At 35.1% G+C, this 12953-nt stretch overlaps 2 protein-coding genes across 2 annotated transcripts; both read left to right on the forward strand.

The window, feature by feature from the left end:
- Window positions 1-460: 460 nt before the first annotated feature.
- On the forward strand, window positions 461-2149 carry LOC134251839 (uncharacterized). Its single transcript, XM_062734260.1, has 3 exons — window positions 461-569; window positions 848-1368; window positions 1655-2149. Exons 1-3 carry the CDS (start codon window positions 461-463, stop codon window positions 2147-2149), a joined length of 1125 nt encoding a protein of 374 aa, XP_062590244.1.
- A 3855-nt stretch (window positions 2150-6004) lies between these two features.
- On the forward strand, window positions 6005-9540 carry LOC134251840 (uncharacterized). The gene is given in 6 exon segments (XM_062734261.1): window positions 6005-6257; window positions 6375-6737; window positions 6855-7007; window positions 7303-7471; window positions 7730-8029; window positions 8883-9540. Coding segments are annotated over 6 exon segments (1551 nt in total). The 3' UTR covers window positions 9196-9540.
- The last annotated feature ends 3413 nt before the right edge of the window (window positions 9541-12953 follow it).

A 12953-nucleotide genomic window follows, 5' to 3' on the forward strand; every position in this document is an offset into this window, starting at 1 on the left:
GCTGTAGAGAAGGTTGTATAGTATTCCTTAATTCATATAAATACAAAAAATAATAAATAAATAAATAAAAAAAAATTATATGATGCATAAAATGTTCTATCTGGGAACAGGTGCTTGACCATCTCCTGGAGGAGGCAGAGGTCGGTACGACACGACATTGGACGGCAGTAGGATGTGACGGCCTCCCCTACGTTCTCGCCTCGAGGATCATGGAGGAGTTGTATATTTGCCCTACTTGTCGTATCCAATATGACCAAGATGAGTTCATTAACCATATTGAGACTTCAAAACATGCGAATGATTTGGAGGAAGGAAGGAAATATAGGGATATTTTAATGCTAGCAGGTGTTACACTAATTTCAATTATAATGTGCAAAAATCATCATCAATTTTGTTTAATAAAATCAAAATTTGTGCAAATTCTACATTTTTTTTAGGACATGGCCACTTTGAAATTAATATGACGAAGGCCCTTTTCAAACTCCTTTGGGACGTGTGCTTAATGGAGCTCGCAAAAATGCTGGGCTTCAAGAGTCCGAAGGCCCTTGCAGCATGCCAGGCTGCCCATGGTATAGAATTTATAAACTAAAAAAATTTAAAATTGTATCATATTTTTTGTAAAAAAAAATACATAAATTAAAATGCTCCATAAGCGTCGGAATCAAATTGAAAGTGGGGTTTGGGGGCTAAACCAACAAAAAAAGTAAACCCTTATTTTCATGCCTATATTATGTATATATTTGTAAAAAAAAAAAAAAAAAAAAGGTGGGGAGAGGCTTAGCCCCCCCCCCCCCTCTTCCGACGCCTATGTGCTCTTCGCAAAACATAGATTTATTTTATATTGCAGATCACCATAAAAGCTGGCAAATTCTGGAAATATTCCTTTTTGCTATGTCTGGTGAGCTCCTTGTGCCCTATGTTCGTCAGGCATTGGAAAAAAAAGAAACGCCTTCCGTTGAAGGGTTTTTAGCCAGCAACAAGACCCCTAATGCAGCTTTGATGGCGAAGATTGTTTTTGACCACAGTCTAGCACTTCATGTGTTTAGAGCAGGGGTACGACGCAACAACACAGAGGTCATTCTTTGTAGCAGGTCTAAATTTTCCCCATTATTTTTTGGCTTAAACATGCCATTTTACATGGAGGCTTTCGTCAGAGACTCTTTAATTCGGATACAGTGTCCTCCTGCAGTCAACGAATTTATGAGAAAAAACGAGACGTACACTGTAACTGGGAACGAGAGCAAAGGCGAAGGGGGGGACTTTGTTCTGGAGAACCTCAACCGCAAAAGCAAAAGCTTCATGCCCCCCGGCCTGCCAACCGACGAGAAATGGCTCACCATAAGCAGAAACATCGACAAATTAGACGAGGTAAAAAATATTTATATACACATCATGCACATAAATCGTAATGACGTAGGATTGTTTTAGAAGGGGGCAGATGCAGAGAACAAAATTAAAAGGGAGGGGGTGCCCTAACTCAGAAATCTTTTTTCTAATGTACATTTTCTATAACAAAAGGTTATGTATCATGGAAAAAAAGTATCCCCCCATTCAACATGCATAAATCCATTGCATCTAAGATTAAATGAATTTATTTAGAAACAGTTTAAATATACTTTATACTGTATATAGTAATTTTGTTCATATTTTTCAGATCAGACTGAACATGCAGACAATTATGGGGCTGACAGATAAAGACTCAGAATATACATACGCATACGACATTAGTGAAGAAATCTCAGCATTTAGACACATAATTAGGGAACGTAAATATTTACAAAAACAATCACTCACTACACTCTCAAATAAACCTTTAGACAGTGCATTCTTACATTTTGCAGAACATGCACAAGAAAACAAAGACTCGCATTACACACACATACAAACACACGCACTCTCATCTAGACTTAAACACACACCTATATTTATTTTTCAAGAACACAGAGAAAAGCACACCAACATCGCAAACAAAACAAAAGCTGAAATATCTACACACATTGAGACACAGTTGGACACATTGAAATCACATACACTAAGCCAGAAATGGAAAAAAGTGAAAAACTTGAAAAAATCTGTTCTTTTAGAATTTCTTAAAGAACTAAATGAAATTAAGGATGCTGAAAGCCAGAGCGAGTCAGATGTAGAATAAAGGTATGAATATCTATAATTTTTGCAAATTACTCGCTTGAGAAAAAAAATTAATTAGCAAGCATTTATTTCTTAACACCTAAATGTTTAGGACAAAAAAATTTTAAATTTTTCAGAGCATTTTTTCGGAAGGCAGTAACCCCCATGCACCAGGCATGCCTCCAGAAGGAGCAATCCTTTACTTCACAACCCACCCACAGCTTGCTCTCCGATAGAGACTCTCCACAGATCCGACAGCAAGACTCGTCAGCCGAATCTCCTCCGAAGGTTGATTCTGTCGTTTGGGTGCTGGCCTCTTTAAAAGTTGGCGATGAAGCCGATGTAAGATGTGCAGAAGACGTAGAGGGAGAAGATGGCAAAGTAGGCGATGCAGGGGCAGATGGAGAAGCAGAGGATGACGCACAGGACATTGATGTTTCAATAGTCGCGACCTTGTGTACATAATTATGTTATATTATTATTAATTTGCATTGTTGTACATGTATATAAATTTAATATTTATTTAAATCAAATGTATAGATGACAGAGTTTTTCACAGTTGTACCTTTTTGAAATTTGGACTGGAATATTCATACACTATTCCTGAAGCAGGTGCCCTCATTGTCAGTGAAACCTCTGCTGAAGTTGCTGTATATATATCTTGAACCTGTGCCATGTTAAAAATCTTTTAAAACTATGACACCTTTTAAGAATGTACATATTTGTTTTTTAATGATATGATTTTTTAAACTTTGATATAACTCTTTAAAAACTTTGAATGCATGTTCATAAATATATGCTTTTTTTTGTTTTTTGTTTGTTTGTTTGTTTGTTTTTTTTTTACATTTTCAATGATTTTTATGATTCCATTACCATGATTATTAAAGAGTTATTAATCAAAATTTCGGTGCGTTTTTTTAATTAGGCGGTTAGTAACAAAGCTGGAATTAAAACAAAAAGTGTTTCTGATCGTGTAATTATGTAATATAAGATGTCTTGAACATGCTTTTGAATGAATACACACCTTTTCAAGAAGTGTATCCTTTCGTTTGTTGAAGGAGCGTATCATCTTTTTCTGGTCTGTTAATATTTTGGTGGGGTCCTTCTTTTTTTAATTTGTCTTAAAATGGTTACTTTGCCACCTCTTGTAGTTTTTTTCTACACAATATGAAAAAAATGAATAGAGAATGCATTTATTGAAAATTTACACAAACGGCGCTCCGTATTAAAGTTTGAGCTTTCGACCGAAGTTTATATAGATCAAGAGATTTGATTGGCTACAATTGTTTTGAAGTAACCCGGATAATTGGAATCGAAAGTAGAATGTTTGGAGAAGGGGCTCCTCATGTGAATTTTGAAGCATTTGGATTAATTGTAAGGTAATATTATGCAAAAATAATGGCCATAATCAGGATTTTACTTAGCATACCTGAAATTTGCACACCCAGGCGCACAAATTTCCACATGCAATGTTCCATTTTTTTATGTTTAAAGACACGAGGAACCTAAATTACTTACCACTCCTGTCATCTTAGTGCGCCGAGTTAAAAAGCAGGTGTAAATCGAAAAACACGAAAAGTAACTCCCATTTGGTCAGTTAACAATGTATACGATTTGGTTGATTGACCACCAAACGGGAGTGGATCAACCAAATGGGGGCGTGTGCCCAACCTGCTAGTGGCAAACCTGACATGCATGGTTTTATGTATATGATGATCATGATGATGATGGTGATGATGACGATGAGGATGATGATCGATGATACGGAGACGATCACTACATTGGGAAACGTTTGGCATTAATTCAAAAATTGAGACATTGATTGATAACTGAGATATATACCCGGGGTAGATGTGTCGTTGATTGTTAATTGGTTACCAAGATAATTGTTTTTTTTTGGTTAACTTTTTAATAGTGAGCAAGGGGTGTGGATCAGAGTGCGGTAGATGGTGTGAGGTTTTTGCTATTATTATTATTTTTTTTTGTAAATAAATTTATTAAACTTATTGAACTTGTGTGATTCTTGGAGAAAGCCAGCTTGACCACGTGACATAATTCATCTCAAAATACATTCATTCGTAACCATTTATACTGAATAAATTTATCGACTATACAATCAATAGGAGAACAATTTATCGAATAGATTAACACGTTTCTAAACCGGAAGTACATCGTATAGAAGAGTTCCAAAACTGTCAAACATGTGCCAAAAGAAGTTTAGACTGTTTACAGGTACCAAATCAATTAAGTAACACTAAACAAACAACAATCACATACTTTTACGCACAGTAATAAGTTGCTATATATACGTAAGTTATAATCTACAAATGACCCACTTTACAAATCTCCTGTCAAACTCTAATTCAGTTCGAATTATCTCTGTCATGTTTACATTGCCAACATACTATGATACTACAATTTACTCTTGATTTCAAGTATTTATAAATACAATTACATAACTTAGGTACAACTTTGCGAACAGCACATTCATAGTAAAACAAAATAAAACTTCTTGAATAAACAAACTTCATCAACCCGCTCCAAATCACTATAAAGCATGATAGCATATTACAGACATTGACTCTATTTGATAGAAAAATCAACCCGCTCCAAGCTCACACAATTACAGTAAAGTATTACAGTCATTGACTCAGCATGAATAAACACTATATTGTGGATTAAATAATCAACCCGCTCCAAGCTCACACAATTACAGTAAAATATTACAGTCATTGACTCAGCATGAATAAACACTATATTGTGGATTAAATAATGAATGTCATATACCCTAACTACATGACATAAAAATTAAAAGGGGGGGGGGGGGTCACATACACTACAATTGGATAATTTTATAAACCACATCTATTAAAAATCTTTTGTACAAATGATATCCATGAGTTTTTCATTTCTCTTTATCATGTTGTTTATGTAAATACATATATACTATTCTAGACAATTTTGTTTTCTTTTTCATTCACAAGTTTTGCCCAATATTTTTATCATTCTTGAGTAAATATTTATGTGTAATGGAAACCTTCCCAGTTTCTTTATAAATCATATAACTTGGGAGTGCTACTTTTCAAATTCATATATGTTTTAAATAATTAAAATGTACTCGTTCAATAATATCGATATGTGACTCGCCATGAGATTTTTGGCCCAAATGCGGCAAAACGTAATAATGAAAAAAACGTCACAATCAACGTTTACAAAAAAGCGTGAATTTCGCGCACTTGTTAAAATAATTGCAGGATGAATTTAAATTGTGTAATGTTTAAAGACTTTTTTATATAAACAAAAATAATAAGAAAATCGATCTTATTTTGATTTAAGTATTATTGAAAGTTTTCGAGGGAAAAAAATCGAGATTATTTAGAGTTATTCCCCGTAAGACTAACTCTTCTTTAGTTTCCGAGTTGTTGGTGTAAACAATCATGGCGTCTCGAGAAATGAGGGAGATTTAAACTGAATAGAATCGCCGGAATGGAAAGCTGCAGCCAACTAAGCCAGTCAAGTGCAGTTTCTAATGCAAGTACAATCCCCCCGGAAATAGTAGAAAACGAAGATGAAGAATTTGTAAACGAAATAAATCGAGTGAATGACCTATATTTGGAACTTGTCAAACACATCGGATGTCGACCCGGAATATCACTCTGATAACGCAGAGAGCTCTGACGAAAATGAAAGCGATGGAGAAATAGGAGATCGAGAAAATTTAGTACCAATAAGAGCAGAGTGAGGTAGATAGAATGAAATTGACCAATTTCAAAAGTTTAATTCTAAAACATGCGGTTGTTCTCGACTCTACGGAAAACCATGTAGTGAGGTCGTCGATTTAGAATCTTTGCTTGAATACAGAAACACGTGCCTGGAAATGAACAAGGAGGAACTAGATATGATGATCAAAGTGCAATTATTTCACCATCGGCGAAATGACAAAGTTACTAGTGCAAAGAAACATAGATCAAAAGAAAGGGAGAGAATCAGACAAGAATATTTTTTTAATGGACATCAAGTGTGTAGAGAAACATTTGCGTTTTGCCATGGAGTTTATAGGAAGACGGTGGACGCGCTTGCTCGTTCCCTTGATAAGGATGGACTCGCTCCTAGAATTCATGGAAACATTGGTAAACATCCAAAGCATGCCCTCACTGTAAATGATGTTCAATCTGTAAAAGATTTTCTAACATCTTATGGAAACAAGTTAGGTTTACCGTTACCAGGAAGACTGCCAAACTAAAGAGATAGTAGAGCTAAAGTGTTGCACTCTGATAAGACCAAGGCTGATATACATCAGGACTATTTGTTAGCTGCAGAGAGTCTACATTTGAGAAAGATATGTTTGTCAGAATTTAAAAGAGTTTGGCTGAATATATGTCCACATGTTCTAATTAGCAAGCCTTCAACAGACCTATGTTATAAATGCCAATCCTATGCGAATATCCTGGTTCATGGTGGCATGATGACAGAAGAGGAAAAGGAGCAACATCTTGAGAAATACACAGCTCATGTTGAAAAATCAAAGATGCAGAGGGATTATTACAGAAGGCAATGTGAAGTTTCTAAAACTAGCTTTTCTGCTCTTCCAAATGAGAGAAAAACCAGAGGTAACAATTTATTATATGATTCAAGTAATATTGTTTGAAATTAGTTAATCATTTATGCATTAGTTCTGTTAAATTAGTGATTTTTCTTAATCAATTGGCTATTGATATTTTCCCTAGGTCAGCCCATCTGTTCTTTGGAGGGAACTCAACATTACAGTTTTGATTATGCCCAGCAAATACATTATCCACATTATGCGCAACAGGTTGGTCCTTTGTTCTTCAAAACCCCACGGAAATGCCAGTGTTTTGGAATCGGTTCAGAGGGTTCAGGTAATTTTTTAGAACGTCAAACACAAGACTACAATAGTCTAATTGATTTTTTAGCATTACTCTTTTAGTTCAATGATAGAAAATAAAATTTATAGATTCATGTACAAGTTTACTACTACTAGTCTAACAAATTTAATTTATAAAACAGACTAGGCAGTGCATTTAATTGGCTAATACATGCAACCTGTAAATTTAGAATTATATTTTAGAAATGCACCTTTTCATAAAAAAAAATTGAAGTAAAAGAATAATTAACTTTTTCAGTGCAAACATTTTTTTGTGAACTTTTATCCAGGATCACAGATATTTTACTTGATTGATGAGTCTCAGCATTCTGGAAAGGGGGCCAACTCTGTTGCCAGTATGATTCACCACCATTTTCAACATAAAGGTTATGGAGAAATGAATTTACAACTCCATATGGACAACTGCACTGGTCAAAATAAAAACAACACTGTTATTGGGTATGTATTTCCAATCCAACTGTCTATATTTTAACTACCATTTGTGTGGATGGTATTTTTGCAAAATTAATACAATAGGTGTCTTCATGTCAAATACATCCATGTTTACATGTGGTACATGTAATGAAATACACTGGCAAAATTATTTTCAATTCATTTGTTCTCTTTGATTAGTTTAGTTCTGATAATGAAGTTCTTTAGAAGTGCATTTAGAGATCTTGTCTCTTTTGAATTTTATTTTAAAAGAATGTCTTGTAGATATGGGATGTGGCGAGTTATGACCGGCAGACATATGACCATTGAGTTTTCTCTGATGGAGGCAGGCCACACAAAGTTTCATCCCGACTGGCATTTTGGGCTCTGGAAGGTGAAATGGCGAGGAACAACTGCAGAGAATCTTGAGGAAGTGGCCAAATCCGTTGCTCATTCATCTAGGAATAACCATAAATTCCCCACTTGATAGGATCCCCAGTATCCAGTCATTTTCTATGACTGGAGCACGTTTCTCAAGCAGTACTTCAAGCCAATACCTCAACTCAAGCAGTATCATCATTTTCGGTATGCATTATATTGCCTGTGTTTTTTAGCAATTAATTTATTGGAGGTTGAGTTATCACAGAACAACAAATGCACAGAGAGGCATAGATAAGATCTTCAAGTATACTGTAGACATACTTTTTTCCACGCTGTCATAATTCTGTGGAATCTTGATTTTTGTTTAATCTGCAGGTAGAAAATCATGTGGATTTCTTAACTGTCCCTATATATACCTTACATGTTTATTAAGTATGCTTGGACAAATTTCCGTGAAAAATTTGTGACCGCGTACATACCGTAAATTAATACCATACGAAAAAAGTACTTCTATGGTATTATATTTTTTTTTCATTTTATCTAATTTGGTCTGAATTTCATGACTTTAGTAAAACCAGCAAATTTCAGACCAAAACATCAAAATTAATTTAGTATTTTTCTTTATACCTGATCATCTTATTAAATATATATATTTGGTGTTTGTTTGTCATATATTCTTTTATTTTCTTATGCTTGTATAATTTATCCCTCAATTAAAAATCTTTATGTTGTCAAATTAAAAAAAATTACATGAACATGTATACAAAAAAAAAAAAAAATCCCCAAAAGCAAACACCAAATACATCAGATTTAAGCCCATGTTGACAAATGCAAATTTTAAGTATAAGCATGATAAGGTTATGAATTCTGTTAGCATTGAATTTTGAAAATTTTTGTATACATGTATGCTGCTAAAAACAGAACTGAAAAGAAATTCTTAACTAATTCTAACTGCCATGACTGTGCTCCTTCAATATCTTTTGCATTAAGCTGTCGATAAATATATTTTAAAAAAAACAATATATGTTGGAAGATCTAACATCTTTGACTTTTGCAGCATGACACATGAACATCCTGGAGTAGTCCATCTACGAAAGTATGCTGGAGATGAAGAAATTACTGTCAACATCCTGAAACACAAAGATTTCAGGTTTCCAAACATGGATGCCTCTCTTCCAACTGTTATTAAAGCATGTGGCCTTGACGCACAGCGACAGTGGTATTTATACGACGAGGTGGCCCCATACTGTGCCAGTCATGAGGCATGTCCCCGCCCAAGTGTACCAAAACCATCAGCCATAAAAGTTGAACAGAAAGTGAAATTAGGAAAGAGAAAATGTGCAAATGAACATTGTAACAAATCAATGTAATTTACATGCTGTCATGGATGTTAAGAGTTTGATTTTATCTAGTTCTTAAAACTGTTATATTCTGTTGTATTAATTTGATCAAACAATATGTGTTTCAGAATGAAATGACATCTATTTCAAATTGTGTTACTTCATTGCTTTTATGTAACTTTAAAGTCGCAGAAATCACCAATATCAGATAAAGCAAGATGTGTTCATGAAACACTATGTACCCAGTGGTCCCTAAGTTTGAAAAAACTATTTTTAGTATATAGGTCACAATCAAGGTGACAAGGTCATTAACCTTGGTGTCATTTGAAAAAACTTAATTTAGTGGAGTACGCATAGAAAGTATGAAGTTTCTATCTCGTATTGTTAAAGATGTATTGCAAAGGTTAAAAAAGACTATTTTTAGCAAATACAAGTAGGTCACAGTCAAGGTCACAAGGTCATTGGCCTTGGTGTCATTTGAAAGAGCTTGGTTACTGGAATATGCATACCAAATATGAGGTTTCTATCTCTCATGGTTCAAAAGTTATGGCAAAGGTTAACATTTAAAGATAGACAGGACAAAAACAGTATGCGCTCCTGATCTACCGATCCGGGCGCATAACAACCAATTAGTAAAGTCCAATTTTCTTGACAATGAATAGGGATATCAAAGAAAAAACAACAGATAGTTGTTACTGGGGGTCATCTCTACTAGATAGTATAAAAATCTCATTTTCTCTCAGGTACCTCATTTGGGCCAAAATTCTCATGGCTTGTCATATTTTCATAACCCTATTTTTCACAGCCATATAACAATACTGGTAAAACTACTTTATCAAACAAATTCAATTGACATTCGAAGGGGAGATTATATGCTTAATTTTACTATCACACCATACATCGCCTTTGGTGCTTGTTCGCTTAGGTGTTTTCTTGCTTTACACAACTAGCCTGTACGAGAAAATAAAATCCTCAAATAATTCAAATCCTTGACTACTTCTATGACACTGTATCTTGTTTCTTTATATTCACACATAATTTTCATTTTTCACAATATTTGCAAAATTCATTTAATGCTCTCTAAAGATCTTCAGCAGTTTCCTCAAGAATTACAGTATCATCGGCATAAAATAAAACAAACAGTTTCATTTTGAAGCCAAAACGCATTGCAGCTCGTTTCAGTTTTTTTTTCTTTTCATTTCGACATTTCCTTTGTTCAATACAGCATATTAAAACAATGTTTTTATTTTGTTTTATAAAAAACAATGACATCATTTTATGTTCAACTTAAGATTAGAAAATGTAAAATTTTGCATTCTAAAATATTGATCGATTAGACGCTTTTTAGGTGCTTTTTAATGTGTTTGTCTTTTTCCATTCTAACAATATACACTTTAAAACGTGACGTTTAAACCTCAGTCACATTTCCAAAAACGACTAACGGCCGACGGGTTTTGAAGCAAAAATGGCAGTCGTCAGTTCATCGGCCGTTGTCTTGGCCGATTTTGACCTATTTTTTTGTCGGCCGACCAATATCGTGTCCATCGGTCCAAGTTATAATTTTTCATGCGTCGGTGGCCGATTTCTTCAAGTGCAGTTATCCGTCGACCAAACTTCGATCATCGTCCAACCATCGGCTGTCAGTTTATTAAGTCGGTCGTCCGTCGTTGGACAATAAAGGTGTTGAAAATTTCGACCGACGGTTAAAATCAAACTGTAGCTCAGAGCTCGATGATTGTGAATATTTAACCTATTAATGATACATAACACAAACAAAATTTTGATGCATGGATTGATATAATTTTTTTGAAAGGAAATAACATAAATAATTAATCCGTAAGATATAGAGAAAAATCTTAAGCAGTCTTTGCTGCTTAGATATGCACCATTTGTCGTTTTTATGCAATTCCATACAAATTTTGCATTGAGTCACAATTTTATAAGTTTCTGCCACTTTGCCTTGCTAACATAACTCACGTCACCTATCTGAATATAGATCTGTGAAAAATATTGCTGATTTCTAAAGAAAAAAAAGTTTTTGTGTTATTTATCCAAGTCATCCCTGTTCCTAGGAAATAATGTGACTGCTCCGTGTCGCCCGATACTGTGTCGGCCGATCCTGTTCTTTCAGCTGACAAGACCAGAAAAATTTAAGTCGCGCGACCATCGGCTTAAATGTGACCTAGGCATTAGTTGTGACGCGGAGACACCCTTTATGTTTGAATCCAATTAAACAGTTTTTAGCTCACCTGAGCCGAAGGCTCAAGTGAGCTTTTCTGATCACATTTTGTCCGTCGTCCGTCCGTCTGTCCGTCCGTCTGTCTGTCTGTCTGTCTGTCCGTCCGTCCGTCTGTAAACTTTTCACATTTTCGACTTCTTCTCAAGAACCACTGGGCCAATTTTGACCAAACTTGGTACGAAGCATCCTTGGTTGAAGGGGATTTTAAATTGTGAAAATGAAGGGCCAAGTCCCCTCACAAGGGGAGATAATCAAGAAAAGACAAAAATAGGGTGGGGTCATTAAAAAATCTTCTTCTCAAGAACCACTGGGCCAATAAAGCTGAAACTTATGTGGAAGCATCCTGGGGTAGTGTAGATTTTAAATCGTTCAAACCATGACCCCCGGGGGTTGGGCGGGGCCACAATGGGGAATCAAAGTTTTACATAGAAATATATAGGAAAAATCTTTAAAAATCTTCTTCTCAAGAACCACTGGGCCAGAAAAGCTGAAACTTATATGGAAGCACCCTGGGTAGTGTTAGGTTCTAAATTGTACAAATCATGACCCCCGGGGATAGGGCGGGGCCACAATGGGGAATCAAAGTTTTACATAGAAATATATAGGAAAAATCTTTAAAAATCTTCTTCTCAAGAACCACTGGTCCAGAAAAGCTGAAACTTATGTAGAAGCACCCTGGGGTAGTGTAGATTGTAAATTGTTCAAATCATGACCCCCGGGGGAAGGGCGGGGCCACAATGGGGAATCATAGAAATATATAAGAAAAAATCTTTGAAAATCTTCTTGTCAAGAACCACTGGGCCAGGAAAGATGAAACTCATGTGGAATCATCCTCAGGTAGTGTAGATTCAAGTTTGTTCAAATCATGACCCCCGGGGGTAGGGCGGGGCCACAATGGGAAATCAAAGTACTACATAGAAATATATAGGGAAAAATCTTTGAAAATCCTCTTCTCATGAATCACTGGGCCAGAAAAACTGAAACTTATGTTGAAGCACCCTGGGATAGTGTAGATTGTAAATTTTTCAAATCATGACCACCGGGGGTAGGGTGGGGTCACAATGGGGAATCAAAGTTTTATATAGAAATATATAAGAAAAATCTTTTAAAATCTTCTTCTCAAAAACCACTGGGCCAGAAAAGCTGAAACTTATGTGGAAGCTTCCTGGGGTAGTGTAGATATCAAATTGTTTAAATTATTATCATTGTGGTAGGGTGGGGTCACAATATGTATTACAAGGGGGAAATCTGGTTAAAAAAAAAAACAGAATGGTCAAAGATTCTCAGGTGAGCGATGTGGCCCATGGGCCTCTTGTTATTGAAATTTTCAATTTTGATAAAATTCATACATCTTTATGCATCTTTTAGTACATTATATTTGATAATATGACTCAAAATATTTCAGATATTGACCGTACATTTTACATGATTTTTGGATCAGTCCTTATACATTTTATTTGATTCAATAAAGAAAAAGGTACAAAAAGGTTATTAATTATAGAGAAATATAACAAGTAAACTGTTGCGTTTTCAATCTTCAAGTCGTTTA

The sequence above is a fragment of the Saccostrea cucullata genome, unplaced genomic scaffold (assembly GCF_032062105.1).
Source record: "Saccostrea cucullata isolate Sc308-1 unplaced genomic scaffold, CSIRO_AGI_Scuc_v1 ctg1560, whole genome shotgun sequence".
Lineage (NCBI taxonomy): Eukaryota > Metazoa > Mollusca > Bivalvia > Ostreida > Ostreidae > Saccostrea > Saccostrea cuccullata.